Source organism: Enhydra lutris, unplaced genomic scaffold, assembly GCF_002288905.1.
Source record: "Enhydra lutris kenyoni isolate GAN:26980312 unplaced genomic scaffold, ASM228890v2 scaffoldscaffold93, whole genome shotgun sequence".
Taxonomy (NCBI): Eukaryota; Metazoa; Chordata; class Mammalia; order Carnivora; family Mustelidae; genus Enhydra; species Enhydra lutris.
Window position 1 is genome coordinate 3,244,660 of NW_019154177.1, and position 16,990 is coordinate 3,261,649.

Sequence of the window (16,990 nt, forward strand, 5' to 3'; positions counted from 1 at the left end):
GATGGGGCAGTGGGTGACCCAGCACAGGTACAGGCTGTAAAGTTGGGTCTCCTTCCTCCAACCCCCCTGATAGGAGCCACTCATAAGCCCTGGGCCCCGAACGAAGCATCTTGCAGGCTTTTGGCCTCTTTCCCTGGGCTGCGAAATCCACCCCTCCCCCTGCTGGCATGAGCAGTGAGACACCTTCCAGCCCCCCAAGCCCCCTTTGTGCCCACTGCCAACCCTCTAGCCTCATGATTGGGAGCCATTGAGTGAACACCTTCTTCCCATTCAAAGTCACCAGCCTTTTCTTTGGATGCTTTGAAAGGTCTTTACCAACCTCAAGTTATGATTGGGCAGGAAGCCTGGGAGATTGCTTTTTTTTAAAGATTTATTCATTTGAGAGAGAGCATGTGCATGGTGGGGAGGGGCAGAAGGAGGGAGAGAGCAAGAGAGAATCTCAAGCGGAGCTTGGAGTCGGACGCAAGGGTTGATCTCATGAGTCATGAGGTCACGATCTGAGCCGAACGAGAGTCGGATAGTTAATGGAGCGAGCCACCCACGTGCCCCCGCCTGACAGCGTCTGGTAGAGTCTTGGCCACAGGCTAGAACTAAACACTTGCTGGTGTGGAGATCAAGTGGCTGCCCCCGGTGGGTCTGGAAAAATTACTCCTAAAAGAATCAAACGTCTCCTCCACACCTATCTCCACCTCAGCCATCTTCAGATAGACACCGAGGTGATGAGGACCCTCGGCTAAGAATTTCTATGGCCCTCACTGGAACAGTAAGCTCAAATGGTCGCTTCATGTAGCTGAAGGAGTCGTGAATTAAGGGGCAACTTTGGATCCAGTTTCTACTTTGGTCAGTTCCAGAAAGGGCTCTAGTTAGATGCAGAAGGTTAAAATTGGACCCTTATGCATGGCTGGTAGGAATGTAAAATGGCGCTGCCGTGTGGAAACCAGTTTGGCAGTTCCTCAGGCAGATAAACATAGACTTAGCGTGCGACCCAGCTGTTCCAGTCCTGGGTATAGACATGAGAGAACTGAAAACAGGGACTGAGATACTGGCATGGCAGGGCTTATTGCGCTGCTACTCTCAGTAAGCAAAAGGTGGAAACAAAGCAAGTGTCCATCAGCAGAGGTGCAGGTAAGCGCCATGTGGCATATCCACAGAAGGAATATTCTTCATCTCTAAGGACAGTTGAGGTCCTGATACATGCTATGACACAGGTGAATCCTGAAAACATGCTAGGTGGAATAAACCAGACACAGAGGGACAGACATTGTATGATTCAGGTTCTGAATACTTAGAAGAGGCGAATTCATAGAGCCAGAAAGTAGATGAGAGGTTACCGGAGGCTGGGGGTAGAGGGGACGGAGAGTTATGTTCTTATGGGTTCAGAGGTTTCGTTTGCAGCGATGAGTGGGTTTTGTACATAGATAGTGTTGATGGCTGCTTAAGATTGTGGATGTAATTAATACCATGGAATGATACACTTAAAATGGTAAAAATGGAAAATTTTTTATGAACCTAACCTAAATTTACATGTATATTTTGTATCTATACATAACCAAAATAGTTATATGTAAAAAATTTTTAGAGCTTTTAAAAAAATGATAGCAGAAGAGAATGCATTTGTGACCCCAAAAACTGGATTTTTCAAACCAAACAGAAGCTGCCTTGCAATAAATAAATGTAAAGCAGGTCCAACTGCATTAAAATAAAGGACTTCTGTTATGGTTAAAATGTAAAAACTCAGGAGATTTATTTAGAAGAGGAGCCGAGGTTCTACAGAATAATGTGAAATCCTGGAGATATGCATTCTTCCTCCCCTCTTGTGGGTTTGGACGATCTCAACTCTGAAAAGCAAAGTTTGTTCCTTGAAGGGTGCGCATGTGCGTGGTTCGCTCAGCAGCTGCACGGTGAGAAGGGGGCTGCTCTGGCCCCTTGCTGCCGCCTGGGCTCTCTTCAGCCTCCCATCAAGAGTGGCCCTAGATTGAGTGAGCCGGACTTGGACAAATGGGACTGCGGTGGGTCCCACAGTGAGACCCAATGTGGGGACTGTACCAGAGCCCCCGGGTGAAGGAAGCAGAGGTCCAAGGGGAGCCTGCAACCTGCAGAGGGGCCCAGACGCTCGAGGAGGTCAAATGAGACTTGGAGGTCAAAGGTTCACTAGAGGACACTGGAGGAGGGGGAAGGAACAGAGTGGGGAACAGACGTGAGGATAACCTGGGAAGCATTTTCTCAGATTTTCTCCTCTATTCCTACCTTCATGGCCATTGAGATTACAAAGCACTTAAGAGCAAAACGCAGCCCAGGTCAAATGTTCTGGTCTCCGTGCAATGAGTAAGAAGTGATTATTAGCAACTGCTGCTTTCATGCAAAGTCGCCGACCAGGGCATCTGTGAACTACGGAAGGAAGCGGGGGTGGGTTCCATTTGGATCCTGCCGGTCTCTGTTCTTCTCACCACGCCCACCCTAAGTCATGGAACCATCTGGTAGAGCACTGCAAAGATCATAACACAAAAACAGGGACCAGTGCGTCTTTGTTTCCAGCCACAGGTTTATTTCCATGACAAAATCAATGTGTAGAGGTCACAGGACTGCCACAGACACGGAACTGGGCAGAAAGCCCATGAGGGAGCACAGACAGATGGACACAGCTCCCTGCCTGCCTGATGACCGAGGGAGGATAGGCAGAGCAGACGCAGCGAGCTAGATGATTCTGGGGGCGGCGGGGGTTGGGGAGTGGATAACATGGGGGGGTACTACTTGGGGGGGGCTTTCGGCCAGGCGGGAGAACACCACGGCCTCAGCAGGAAGGCCCTCGGCCCTGCCCAAGAATACCACGCGGTTCGTCAGAAAGTCTGCCCAGGCGTCCCCACAGCAAAGCACCGACAGAAGTTTAGCAGCAGGAGCACAGAGACACCCTAAGAGCAAAAGGCAAAGCGTTCTGGGGGTTATGGGTTGATTTTCAGCCCGAGACACAAAGCCAGCTCGGACTTCTGAATTTTTCCATCCTTGTTCACATCGCAGTGGCGCAAAAGAATCTCCCGGAACTTATCAAGGTCCACTCCGCTGATGCTGGGCTGCGGACAGCAAAGAGAACAGACGCGTACAGGGGGGCCAGCCAGAGGGGCGCCGGGCTTTCATGCCACCCCAGCCCCACACTCACTACACTTAGCAGACCCCGTGGCTGCCGAGGGGCTCCATGGAGACAGGCCTGCCCCGAGTGCATCTCCTCGTCGTGATGAAGATACTGTGCCTCGGAGCAGGGGATGGGGACATGGATGAGAGAAGACCTGTTCTAGTCTCTCCCCGTGGGAGGTTTTTGTGCCTCTAATTTTATTTTTTTTAATTTTTTAAAAAATGTTTTATTTATGTGAGAGAGAGCATGAGCAGAGGGAGAGGGAGAAGCAGACTCCCCACTGAGCAGGGAGCCCAAAACGGGACTTGATACCAGGACTCTGGGATCATGACCTGAGCTGAAGGCAGATGCTTAACCGACTGAGCCACCCAGGCATCCCATGTGCCTCTAATTTTATAAAAGGTTATAATGAATGAAAATTGAACCAGAAGAGTATGTCCCTGAGCTGAAGACCGTCAGATTGATCCCAAGGGATATTTTAGGGTCTGAGAAGGAACCACGATACGCATCATTTGGGAAAATAATTTCGAACTCAAAAGGCCCGCAGAAGTGAGCAGTGTGCGAACTGAGTGGTTCTCCACAGGCTATTTCATTTAATGCTCATGATAACCTTGGGGTAACCCAGGCTTACAGATTAGGGCACGGATGCTCAGAGCTGAATGGTCCTGCCAAGCTAGGAAATTGCAACAGCATTTCTGATCCTGAGTCTTCTGCCTCCAATGAAGTAAGAACTTGTTCCCCCGGTTCACACCGTCCTGCTGGAGAGGCAGCGGCCTGACCAGTGGTGTGAAGGCTCGGGGTCTGAGAGAAAAAGCCCATGTCAGTGGAGAGGGGAGAGCCAGCCCATCAGATCCCAAGCCCCCTGATTACTGGGCGGGTCTCACTGGCAAGCAGAGGAGGCAGGGAAGCTCTCCCCATCACCCAGCCCACCCCAGGGTTGCCTCGCTGTCAAAGAAATCTCCAAACACCTTGAGAAAGAAACATAAACTTTCATTCTTCATCAAGACGGCCCAATTAAGACAAGCTAATTAGCACTGTCCTCCAGGATAGATGAGTGACACCAAGTCTATCCCTGATCCCAGGTTTCCATGGAGGGAAGAATGGAGGGCAGAGAGTGGCACGAACTGGGAGTCAGGTGGCAGAGTGACATTAACCCCCGACGTGGGGCAGGGGACATCCGGACGTGAATCTGGGGCCAATAGCACTCCCCAATGGAGGGTCCGTCAGTGATTGGACCAAAAGACTGAGATGTCACATACAATCACTATGTCCTCCTCACTGGGGCTCACCCAGGATACTTCCTTGTGCATCAGTGGCTGGCAGGTATAGCTGTGGTCCAGGAAATGGCTTAGGAGTCCTGAAGGCAGCAAGGAACACTCCATGGCTCCATACTGGGAGCTCATTTCTTGTACGGTTGCAAAGTGGGGCCCTTTGGTTATCAACTCTTCAACCACTCCTGACACAGCCTTTGCCCAGTTAGCGGCTCTCTGCCCCAGGATCCTCTTAGCAAATTCCCACGCTTAGGAAATACTCGTGGTAGTTATTTACACAGTAGCACGAATTACTTTGCCAGTGAATTTACATAATTTAAGATAGTCTAAGCCCTTTTTTTTGTTTTTTAATTTGTTTTCTGTAAAAGGAATTATGTTGTGAATGTGTGAGTGTGTGTTAGGGGAGGGTATGAATGTATGTAATGAGGTATGTAAGGGAAGTTTCTTTTGAGTTATGCTTTTGAGCATAACTGACCTTTTGAGTTATGCTTTTAATGTTTGACAACTCACTAGGAGTCGGGAGACCTAAATACTGCTGTTCAACAATGTTTGGATCATGGAAGAGAAATCACCTGAGATCACTGGGGGGCCTCAGTTTTAACAGCAAGTCACCAGTGTAAGTGCACACAGGTTCAAGACCTAAGGGTTCTACACAAATTAATTCTACTTTCACAACAACCTGATGAGGTTGTATCTACTATCAGCTTTTAACTGACAGATGAGAAAACTAAAGCACAGAGAGGTTAATTAACTTTCCCACTGTCACACAGCTGGCCCATGTCAGAACCAGATACAAACTCGGGCAGGCAAGCCCCAGAGCACATCTCTTTAACGGAGCACTATATCATAACCGGCCGTGCAAAATGCATTTTTTGTTTCTTATCCATCTCATGGGAGAGTGCGAGGGTGGATCCGGGGTAGTTGGCTGAAAAATGCTTAACTCTCCCCTCCCCCAACACTTGAATCCTGGGACTAGGGGAACCTTTGGGTCTGGATCTGTCTTCTCATGCTTGCCTGTGGTAAGTGCTCAATTACATACATGGAATTAATGAGTGACCGTCTCCAAATGCAGTCTTCACGTTTTTGTCATGTGCCTTCCCTTTCCTGGACATTTCATCTCTCCTGTTTTAGTGGAAGTGAATATCCAGACCCCGTCCCCAAATACGTCCTTACCAGCACTCCCCAAATCTCCATGATAGAGTCAGCAACAAGTCCCCAAGGCCCTGCGTGGGCCACCTTCTGGCCCCTAGTGGGACGGAATTCTAGCTTTGACCAAGGCAAGTGCTCTTTATTATAAACCACTAGGATAACTCTCCTGATCAGAACATTTAGCCAGAAACTCACTCTGTAGCCGAGCAGACTCATAATACGTTGTGGGCTGCACTTGGCTATTTATTGACCATACGGGTGTCTGAAAACCCCGCGGTGATGTGTAGAGGCTAAACCATTATTGTCTACGACTTCAGCCAGGTTGTGGCCAGCAAGCCTGGGCCGGTTCTTCTAACGATCACCCACAATTGCATGTTTTCCAAGAAAGAGGGGGCACTCTCTTAGTGTTCTCTTGGGATCATCTTGCTAGGCAGATGGAAGGACCCGATCAGACTGTGGGAAGTCCAGCAGAGAGAGGCATACCCCGGGGAATGCGTAGTAACGTGAGCTCAGGAGACACATCACGGAGTCCCCCGCCGTAGCACTCCTTGTTTGGGGTTACACTGCCTTCCCCTTACCACCTGTTGTCTTTTCTTAAAAGCTATCTGTCCCCCAAGGGACGGCAGCACACAACGTCACCAACATCCCTCTGCCTGTGTTCTTCCTTGACGGGCAAGCGTGGGTCTAAATGATGTCACTGTCTTTCCGGGTGGTGTGGGGAGGGCAGGTGGGACCAGAAGAAAGGATGTCAAAGATGGAAAGGAAGAAGCCAGCACTGCTCTTCTAAAATGGGACAGCAGGTGTGAGCAACGTGAAAGTGTGCAAATCCCTCGATTCCACTCCTGGGATCAGGCCTAAAACCCAGACACTTACATAAAAAAACACTCACTGAGTGGTACTTGGAGTCACAAACCTGGTAAACAATTTCAATTACCAGCAAAAGAAGGAGTCCCACCCTGGATGTAGACAATACTTAAAAATTTTTTTTCCAAAAAAATTAATAATTTTTTAAAAATTACTAGCAAAAGAGGACTATAAGGGATGTAAGGGATATCTAACCACAGGTAAAATCTTATACAGACACCAACACAATGACGGCGACTGGGAAATGCTTGTCAGTGGAGCATAATATACTTTATGCAGAATATAGCCAATACGAAGTCTGTTATGAGGTCTACTTGAGGTTAGAGAGTACTCTTCTGTCTTTTCTTTTCTCTACTTTCAAGTTTCTCCACGATGTATGTATCATTTTTATAATTTAAAAAATGAAAAGAAACACCTGCTAAGGGGTAGCAGCTCTTTGGAGGGACATATATTGGATTCGATCCTGTAGGTTAAGTATTGTCCCCTGTTGCTAATCATTTCCTTGCCAACAGAGAAAAGCAGAAGGGGAGTCTAGCAGGGAAAAGAATGAATTTAGGGGAGCCTGGAGACTGGAACTCTCATCCCCTCCAGGCAGACACCCTGGGCATCTCTGGCATCCCATCTGTCTGGCTTCCCACGTTGCCACCCACACTTCTTGGTGTGGGGGTGCTGGGTGTCTCAACTGTCTTGCCTTTCTGCTTTCTTCTTTGAGCTGTAGATTCTCATGTTGATTTTTGTGCTGTGCCAAGGGGCCTATGGACTTTTTATAAACCTTGTGCAGAAATTATTTTGTCTGATCTCATCATACTGACAGAGGACAGCCTTGGCGGCCATATTCCAGAGATCAGGGAACGGGATGTTCTGATAACCAGATAATTTTGTTAATACAGATTCAACATATGTATCATACATAATTGTACAGGAAAGAAAGGCCATAAAGTCCATTTATTTCAGGGTCATTATTGCAAACATCAGGGATCCTGACCAGGACTCTCTCCTGAGAAACTCTGCCACCTCCCTGCTGACCTCATGACATGCTCTGATAATTGCTTTTATTTTTTTTTCTTACTTTTTATTTTTTTAAGATTTGTTTATTTGACAGAGAGAGACATAGCGAAAAAGGGAACACAAGCAAGGGGAGTGAGAGAGGGAGAAGCAGCTTCCCACCGAGCAGGGAGCCCAACGTGGGGCTCGATCCCAGGACCCTGGGATCATGACCTGAACCGAAGGCAGAGGCTTAACCCACTGAGCCACCCAGGCGCCCCTAGAATTTGCTTTAAAAGCATGGGATGGAGAATAATTGCTTTAAAAGTAATTATCAGGGGCGCCTGGGTGGCTCAGTTGGTTAAGCGCCTGCCTTTGGCTCGGGTCATGATCCCAGGGTCCTGGGATTGAGCCCCACGTCAGGCTCCCTGCTCAGTGGAAAGTTGCTTCTCCCTCTTCTTCTGCCCCTCTCCATGCTCATGTGCTCTCGCTCTCAAATAAATAAATAAGTAAAATCTTAAAAAATTCCAGATATTGGTTTGTCGACTTGTCCCATGATCCTTTCTAATGTAATGAAAATTTAAAAGTCGCAGGAGAGGACTCTAGTGTATGAACCTGAGAAATGTCAGATTTACTCAAAAGATTTTCCCTTGACAACATCTTTCAAGTTGTATGGTGAATAGTTTTTTAAGCAACTCCAAAGACTGGGAAAGCTCCAATAGAGGTTTGCACCTCAATGATCTGGCTTCGGAGGAAAACATTAATAATTAACTGCTTTGTAATACTTTTTAGCTCAACAAACCAGCCCTCATTACCTGCTTTTCTACTACTGACGCTGGCCTCACTCAGTCCTTGGAAACCAGCTCTCTTCGCCTGGCTGGTACTTACATTGAGAGATACCTTTTTGTCATGCCAGAAGGCCCACCCAAATAAGGGGGGCAAGGACAAGAGTGATGGGCGTCCCCTGGCTTCCCATGGAGGTGATATGAATCTATCAAAGAGTGAGGCAAACCACATGTTTTTGGGTGGCCTAGAAATTTCCCCTGCTCTTTCATTTTCTCTGGGAAAACATCTTCTCTGCTCTATGGCTGGTTTAGGTTTTCAGACCTTCAATATCTTCCAGTAACTTGTGGAAGCCATTGCCAAGCTCAGTGACAGCTGAAAGGGTCTGGAGGGCTGTGCAGCCCCGCGGCTGCGGACTTGAGCAGTCAGCAGCCGGGGCTCCACAAAGCTGCTCTGAGAGGCAGGTTCCCCCCCCATTCCATGCTCTCTATCAAAGGCAAATTAAAACTGCAATTTGGCCAAGCCTACTGCCGTGCGATTTTAATGTCCCATAGATAACTGCTCAGTTTCCATTACAGAAATCGTTCTGGCATTAAATAGATAGTAAATACAGTGGGACTTATCTTGGCAATCAGTGCGAAAGGCACTATCACACTCAGACCATCCACTGTTCTGTGGTTGCGCAAATGCCCGGGGAGTCGCAGACAGGAGCACCCGGGAAGGGAATAAAGAAGAGGTGGGGGACCAGCTGGGAGGGGAACAAGGCAAGCAAGGAGGCAAAGAACACACCAGTGTCATCCTGATCAGAGGTCCTGACCTCTGATGGATGAGAAGAAAAACCTCATTCATGCCTACTCAATCACATGACGTGAGCTTGCTGCACATTCATGCAAACGTTGGTAAACTGGGGGGAGGGGGCGTTTCTGCTGCAAAACTCCATAGTTTTGTGGTGGTTGTGAGGGAAAGAGAGAGCACGAGCACGCCAGCAAGCAGAGCAGGGTGAGAGGGAGAGAGAATCACAAGCAGGCGTCATGCCCAGTGCAGAGCCCAACAGGGGGCTCGATCTCACGACGCCAAGATCTTGACCGGAGCCAAAATCAGGAGTGGATGCTTCACCGACAAAGCCACCCAGGTGCCCCCCAGACTCCACAGTTTTAATCAGGTTTTCAAACAGGTCTGGGATTCCGGAACCAATTAACAATTGCTACTCTAATTTGTTGCCATCTGGGCCAACCAGGACGGAATCATCGTGTCCTGTGTAAACCTCAAAAAATCTCTAAGGATTTGAATGTGCTAAATTCAGTGGCTAGACAGTCCCAGAGGAAAGGAAGAGTTGCAAAGTGTCTGCTTAGCCAGATCCCACAGCCAGTTACTAGAGTGCACCAGGATCTCCAAGGAGATTGCTTGTTTTAAAGTCCACACTACCTAAAACAGCTTTGTAATGTGGATTATAACTAAATCCTGTCACTTCGAATTGCAGCAACGTGTCCTGACACATACGTAGCCTAGATTTTAGGCGAGGCCTTAAAGCAGCCCCTGATGGCGGTCGGGGGGAGGGCATGGATACCAAATACAGGATTGATTTCATAATTAAATTAAAAGTTTTAGGTATTCTAGTAACCAAGTCCAGGAGTAGAAAGGCCTTTCTGTAACCAAAAAATAAACAGAACTGCACCCCTCTGGTAAAAGAGAGGGCTTTTATATGGTAGAAACAAGAAGGTGCTATGGGGGCTTCATGAAACTACAAATGGTCTTAAGAGAGAAAGGGAGACATGTCGGTTCTCACAGAAGTTCAAATGTTGTTAAACAGACCGTGTCCCTAGATTTGGTCCCTGGTATTAATCATCAGCCCTACGGGTGCTCAGAAGTAAACAGTGGAATCGGTCACAACGGCATCCCCGACCCATGAGGAGCATAACCTTTACACCCCCTCAAATCACCTGGACCAGCTCCATCATGTCCTTGACAAAGCCATCCACTTCCGGGCCTTCCAGAGCTCCTGTTCTACTCTGAAAGAGACAAGAGCCACTCCGTCAGACACCATTTGCTGAAGTCAGAAAGCTAAAGAGCAAATCAGTGTTCTTTTGTGGTTGCAAACAGGTTCGGGAACGGTACATTCCAGTTAGTTTCTCTGTGTAGGATGTGAACGTTCCACAGACAAGAAAATAATTAATTGTACACAGCGACCCCCATATAAGCAAATGGGAGTTCCTTGGCTCCCGCAAATCGCGTTAACATGATACATACCGACTTCATTCGCTTCCCAAGGATCCTGCTTCAGGGAGACAAGTGTTATTTGCACATCATGTCGGTCCTTAGAAGGATAGAGGCTGACGCTTTTTAAAATTGTGCTTTATGATTTAGCAAGGACCTCAAGATTATTAAAATTTTAAATCGGGAGTGACTATATTGACTGAGTGTATTAGAATTATTATTTGGTCCATACACAAAATGCTTACTTTTTTCCTACTCATTTTATAAGAATGTCTATAAAATACAATACATATTAAAATATTTCAGTTTCATCTCTAAAGTTCCAGTCATGACAACGCATCCATCCATCTTTTTGAGTTTTCTTCACCTTGAACCTTTAACATATCATTTTAAAAAATCTATTTTTTTTAAGTAGTACATTTACCAAACGCTACCTGCCAACACCTTCTAAAAGCTTTACAAACATGAAATCACTGAATTCTCACCCCAGTCCCATGTGGTAGGTATTATTATTATTAGCCTCATCACCCTAACTTAACAGGTAAGGGAAATGAGGCCCAGGGAGGTTAAGGAACCTGCCCAAAGTCCCGTGGCTAACGAGGCGTGATTCATGCGCAGGTGACGGGGCACAGAGGCTAGACATGTAATCACTTTGCCGAGCCGCGTCTCCCAGGCTGATGCTCGTTTCTGCTCAGAGTATGACACATTCACATGCCCAGTCTGGTGGGTTTCAGGATGGCATCTCTTCTGACTCTTCCTAACTTTCTCATTTTTCTTCCTTCTTGCATTACCCTACCTTGTCCTCGAGAAATGCAACCTCCTTGCCATACTTTGTGCTTTAGAATTATTCTTTTCTCCTGTCTGAAGAAGAACCACATAATCAATCCTATAAGAGAAGTGGTTTTTATGCTGACCAGAGCTCACTTTGCCTCTGTTTCTTTGGGTTGGATGTGGTCTGTAACTTGATTTTGTTTGCTTTTGTTTTCAAGCATACTTTTCTAGATGGAGATCAAGAAGGAGAAAAGTTCTCCCCCAGTGTGGAGCCAAAGAGAAAAAAACAAAAACAAAATGAGATTTTATTCTCTTCTCAACCATGAATACTCCTTTGTCCATTTTAATGTAGTTTTTGGTTTTCGTGGAGAAGCCGAGGGTTAAGACATAGCAGAAGACATGTGGGATTCGGGTTCATCATATCAGTTTAGGGTCTGTGGGTAGGATGACCCCACATAGGGACTAAACTAGTTTGCTCCCTAAAAGTAGTCAGCACAACCCAAAAGGACACACTTACAACATCATAGTGGGCGAAGATTTTCTCAAAGTCCCTCTTTCTTTCTTCAGTGGAACAAGCCTGTGTGCGGAGAAAACAGGATGTGAGTCCAGCATCGGGACCCTTCAGTTGTACCGTTTTTCCAGGGTCATAAACGACTTTTATAAACTTTGAGCCAATGACCCTTAATCCCTTGATTCTAACATTTAAGACTTGTCGGTCTCCAGATAAATTACACAAGACAAACAGATGCCTTCCTTTCTTCCCTCCCTCTCGAATTTATGGAGAGACAAGAATGACACAAGCCCACTTAGAGGAATGTCACTACTTACGTCCATTTTAAATTGGAGAAGGAAGTTTTCCTGAAGAGCCAAAATCCTAAATGGAAAAGAAGAAAAGAAAGTAATTTATGTGATGATCTGTCAGCTCTCAGAGGCAAGCAGATCTGTAACTCTTGCATGAGGAAAGGGCAGGCAATTTCCAGATCTTTCTACAGAATAGGGTGAGCGCTTGAAAAACAGGAAATTTCTATATTATAAGAACAAATTAAAAAATTAATTGGGAGAGACTTTTCATAGGGATTAGCAGTCACCACAGAGAGACTTTTAAAAAGTCATCTTGGTGGGGGAGCTTGGGTGGTTCAGTCGGTTAAGTATCTGCCTTCAGCTCAGGTCATGATCCCGGGGTCCTGGGATTGAGCCGCACATTGGGTTCTCTGCTCAGCAGGGAGCCTGCTTCCCTTTCTCCCTCTGCCTACCTCTCTGCCTACTTATGCTTTCTGTCAAATAAATAAATAAAATCTTTTAAAAAAAAGTTGTTTTGGTGGAAAATGGCAGAGGAAAGGCTTATGAAAACTCTCTCCTCCATAACAGCAATGAGAAAGCTGTCCAAAAAGAAAAAAAATAGTCAAAATGACTTCTTCAGAATTCTAGAAATTCAAGTCTTACAGAAATCTGGGGAGTGTTTATTTCCAAAAACATGACTAAATCTTGGTAAGAACAGTGGATGTGGTGGCATCTTAACTTGCTTCATCCTTCTACCCTCCTCAGCTCTATTGTGTCTTTGAAAATGAAAAGCCCATAGCCCCAGGGAAAATGAGCGTTCTAGCAGCTGCTCTGTGGTGAGCAGAGCAGAGCTGGAGCCCTTTCAAAACCTAACTGCCAGAGAACTGCCATTATTTGACTTTCCTGATGTTCTCTGAGCGACCCCACTTGCAGGGTGCACTTATTTGACCTGATTTTGATGTCAGCTAGTGGGAAAGCATTTTACCTGGGAGCATTTGTCAAAAACAATGAAAAGCAGTTATTTAAGATCACAGGTGACAATGGAAAATAAAATTTTGGGCAAATGGGTACCTGGGTGGCTCTGTTGGTGAAGTGTCTGACTTCAGGTTAGGTCATGATCTCAGGGTCCTGGGATCAAGTCCCGCCTCTGGCTCCCTGCTCAGTGGGGAGTCTGCTTCTCCCTCTCCCTCTGCCCCTCGCCCCCCCCTCCACACTCTGTCTCTCTGTCAAATAAATAAAATCTTTAAAGAAAAGAAAAGAGTTTGGGTAAACAGCAGTCTAAGTAAAAAGCTTAAAAGGAAAATCTGGGGGAATGAGATGTCCACTGGGGCTTATCTAAGCTCCAACATATTTCTGAGAATCTAGAAGGCTGTAGACATGCATAAGACTACGTCCATGCCCAGGACTGCGTGTGTGCACAGAAAAGACCTCGGGAGGCCCTAAGGTCTCACCAGCAGCTTTTCCTTGGGCTCTGTAAAAGCAGGAAGTTAAGGCTAAGCAGAATTGTAAACTTCCTGGTTGCATATGAAAGATGGGCCCAACCCATACACGGGGCCCCACACAAACATTGGGAGACAGACAAGAAATCTCTGCCCAGTCATTAACTAACCGTTCAGCAACCAAGCAGAGACTTCAGTGTCCACATATGACAAAGATCAAGATTTTATAGGATGAGTTCCAAAAGGTCATTAAGCAAAAAGACAACAGTTATCAACAACAATACACGTGATCCGTGAGAAATACTAAAGGGATTCTTCGCACTGAAATGAAAAGAACATGAGACAGTTGCTTTAGTCCACGTGAAGAAATAAAGAACCTCAGCCAGACATGAAAGGTCATGTATTATATGATTTCATATATGTGAAATACCTAGAAAAACAGATCCGTGGAAACAGAAAATAGATTAGTGGTTATCAGGGGTTGGTAGGCGAGGGTAGGAGAGAGTAATCCCTGCTGGGTGGAGTATTTTTCTGGCACAATAAAAATGTTCTAGAAATGGGCAGTGGTGATGGTTGCACAGCCTCATGAATAGACTAAAGTATACCGAATTGTACACTTTATAGTAAATGTTATAAGGCAAAATGATACTCAATTTTAAAAAAATATGGGAAAAATAATAAAACAAAAATACTTTTGTTTTGGAAAACAAAAGTATTTCTGTACTTTCTGCTTCATTACAGTTGTATTTACTAGACTACAGTCAGTTTCCAAAGACTAAAACGTTGGATTTATGTTGCATTCATAATCATGCATTCACAATATAGAGAAAGGCAGAAAAATATCACACAATGATTTTGGAACATTTTGCTCTTCTGGATGCCCCTGGTAAAGAGAATCTGATCCAGGTAAAGGGTAGACTGTCCTGGAACTCTATGAGGAATCCTGTCCTTATCTCCTGGTTGGCACCAAGCAGCCTAAAGTATGTCGCCAGTGAGAGGACATGTGCCTGAGGGGAGCTCGCATGTGGAGTGAGAAGGCTCCGTTCTAGAGGTGGCAACAGAGAGAGGAGAGTCTGTGTATAAATGTTTTAAGGCCTTTGAGTCATTCATTTATTTCCCTATTGCTATGACAAATGATCCCAACATGGTGGCTTCAGCAGCGCAAGTCAGCGTCTTACAATACTGGAAATCAGAGTCAGAGGCAGATTTCTTCAGGCTAAAATCGAGGTGTCACAGGACTGCCTCCTTCTGGAGGCTCCAGGGGAGAGTCCCTTTCCTTGTCTTTTCCAGCTTCTAGAAGCTGCCTGCCTTCTTGGGCTCATGGCCCCTTTCTCCACCTCAAAGCCTTCAAAACCCGACCCTCTGCTTCCTTCTTCCCCATTTGGAGGACCCTTGTTATTACCTTTGGGCTGACCTGGATAATCCAGACTAATCTCTGGAAGGTCTGTCAGTGAGTGACTTCATTGCTCTCTGCAACCTGCATGGATCCTTGCCATGTAACATAAAATGTTCAGTGGTTCCAGGAATTTGGACATGGACACCTTTATTCTGCCTACCCCATTGTCACTGTCAAATTCCGTATCATATTGGTTTCAAAAGAATGTGGTAACTCTCGTCACTTTGCATATGAAGTCAATTCTTCCTGCAGTTCACATCTGCTCTTTGAATCCTTCTCTATACACAACACTCCACCGGCAGAGAAGCTATTCAAGAGATTAGGGCATGAGGGCGCCTGGGTGGCTCAGTGGGTTAAGCCTCTGCCTTTGGCTCAGGTCATGATCTCAGGGTCCTGGGATCGAGTCCCGCATCGGGCTCTCTGCTCAGCAGGGAGCCTGCTTCCCTTCCTCTCTCTCTGCCTGCCTCTCTGCCTACTTGTGATCTCTGTCTGTCAAATAAATAAATAAAATCTTAAAAAAAAAAAAAAAAGAGAGATTAGGGCATGAATAGTAGGACCCCAGCGGGGGGATGTTTGGCTAGCTGCAGGGGTCCTTTTGGTAACCACAGTGACAGAGGGGATGACTGACAGAAGGGACATGACCTCTATAGATGAGGACCCGGGATGCTAGATGTTGTGCATTGCATGGAAAGTTCTGTGGGAATCATCCCATATCTCACCTGAAACTGGAATGTGCAGGGAGCTCTCACGTGCACACAAATCCTGCTTAAAATTCTACTTGAACCAAGAACTGAATTCCTATTTACATAAAAATCCCAGGTATTTTTCTCAAGGTATACATAATTTACTAATTGTGTCCATTATCCCTATAATCTGAGTCACGTAAATTGAGGGATGACTGCGCTTTGTTTCATTCGGAACTCAATCAGGACTTATTTATTTTTTATAAAATTGTATCAACAGCAAGTGAGTTCCTGACATGTGAGTTGCCAAAAGGCCATTTTTGTATCAATCAGCCTGTGAACTGACATTTTCGTGGTAATTCTGCACCAAGATGTAAGCAGCCTCCCCTCAGGTATGTCTTCCCTGTGGGTCTGTCCAGCCACCTAGACACTGAAATACACTTTATTTTATTATTAATTGTTTTCCTTTATTTCCCCTTTATGTGTTCTAGTTTGTGCACTATACTAACTGTTTTAGCATTATGTGCACAGGTAGAGTGTATTATCTTTGGATTTCATTTCAGAAGTAAAAGCATCACTGATGACAGGGTAGAGAGCAGCTTCCGGTAGTGGCACACTCTGGCCTCCAGAGGGCGCTCGAGGCTCCTCGACTTACTACCTCTGAGAAGTGCCTTGAGTCATTCAGGTGGTGTGTGCTTTTGGTGAGGGGAGCAATGAAATCAAATGTTCTTGTTTTCATCCAGATGCCATGTTTTGAGTGAATCTTTTAGGCTTTTGGGTATTCCTATTAGGACTGGTGCTTACACAGCTCTCAGATTAGCTAGACTGACCTCTATTTGACAGGAACTTTTGCTTCAGTTGGCCAAAAGAATGAGAAGTGAGTGGGACCCAGGGGACAAATCTCCAAGGCTACAAGGTGGAGATCCCTCCGTCCTCAACCTTTGGGAGAAACACTCTTATCCCCCTCTGGTCTGGCTGGTCTCTCCATGCCTCTTCTCCAGCAAAGTGGCCAAATTTGGGATGAGCGTCCTGGAGAAGGAGTCACGGAGGATGAGGCTCAGAATAGAAGACCCAGTAGAGTGTTGGGGTCAATGTCCTGGTCACCACTAAGGAGAGGTTCTTCCTGGTGTGTCCCCATTAGTAGATCCCCTGCAAGAACTCACAGATGTTGCTATCAAGAGAGGAGGTAGCTGGTATGGGCTTTGTGATTTTGAACTCAAGTTAATATCTGCTTATGACATTGCCAAGTTAACCATTGCCAAGTTAATATCTGCTTATGATCTAGCCAAGATATTCCATCACTGAATATCACCCCCAGTCCATGGACTCCCCGTCTCCCAGCCAAACCTCCTTGTGCCCTGCAGCCTGTAACTGCCACCCTCTGTCACTGTCTGTGCTGTGACTCCATCTGCCCCATCCTCAGGCACCTGGGATCATAACTGCTCCATCTGGTTTTACCCATGTATTCTGGATCCAGTGATTTTTTTTTTTTCCCTTTCTATGGACCACCACAGGTCATCTCAGGGTCA

At 46.1% G+C, this 16,990-nt stretch overlaps 1 protein-coding gene across 1 annotated transcript in view; it reads right to left on the minus strand.

Annotated features, from left to right (window-relative positions):
* Positions 1-2,939: 2,939 nt before the first annotated feature.
* Positions 2,940-16,990, minus strand: part of LOC111138640 (secretagogin, EF-hand calcium binding protein) — a 36,655-nt gene continuing 22,604 nt past the window's right edge. The window contains exons 8-11 of the mRNA XM_022490671.1: positions 11,992-12,037; positions 11,681-11,740; positions 10,119-10,187; positions 2,940-3,068 (exon numbers count right to left, since the gene is read on the minus strand). Coding sequence (XP_022346379.1) covers positions 2,940-3,068; positions 10,119-10,187; positions 11,681-11,740; positions 11,992-12,037 — 304 coding nt within the window. The remainder of the gene's footprint in view (positions 3,069-10,118; positions 10,188-11,680; positions 11,741-11,991; positions 12,038-16,990) is intronic.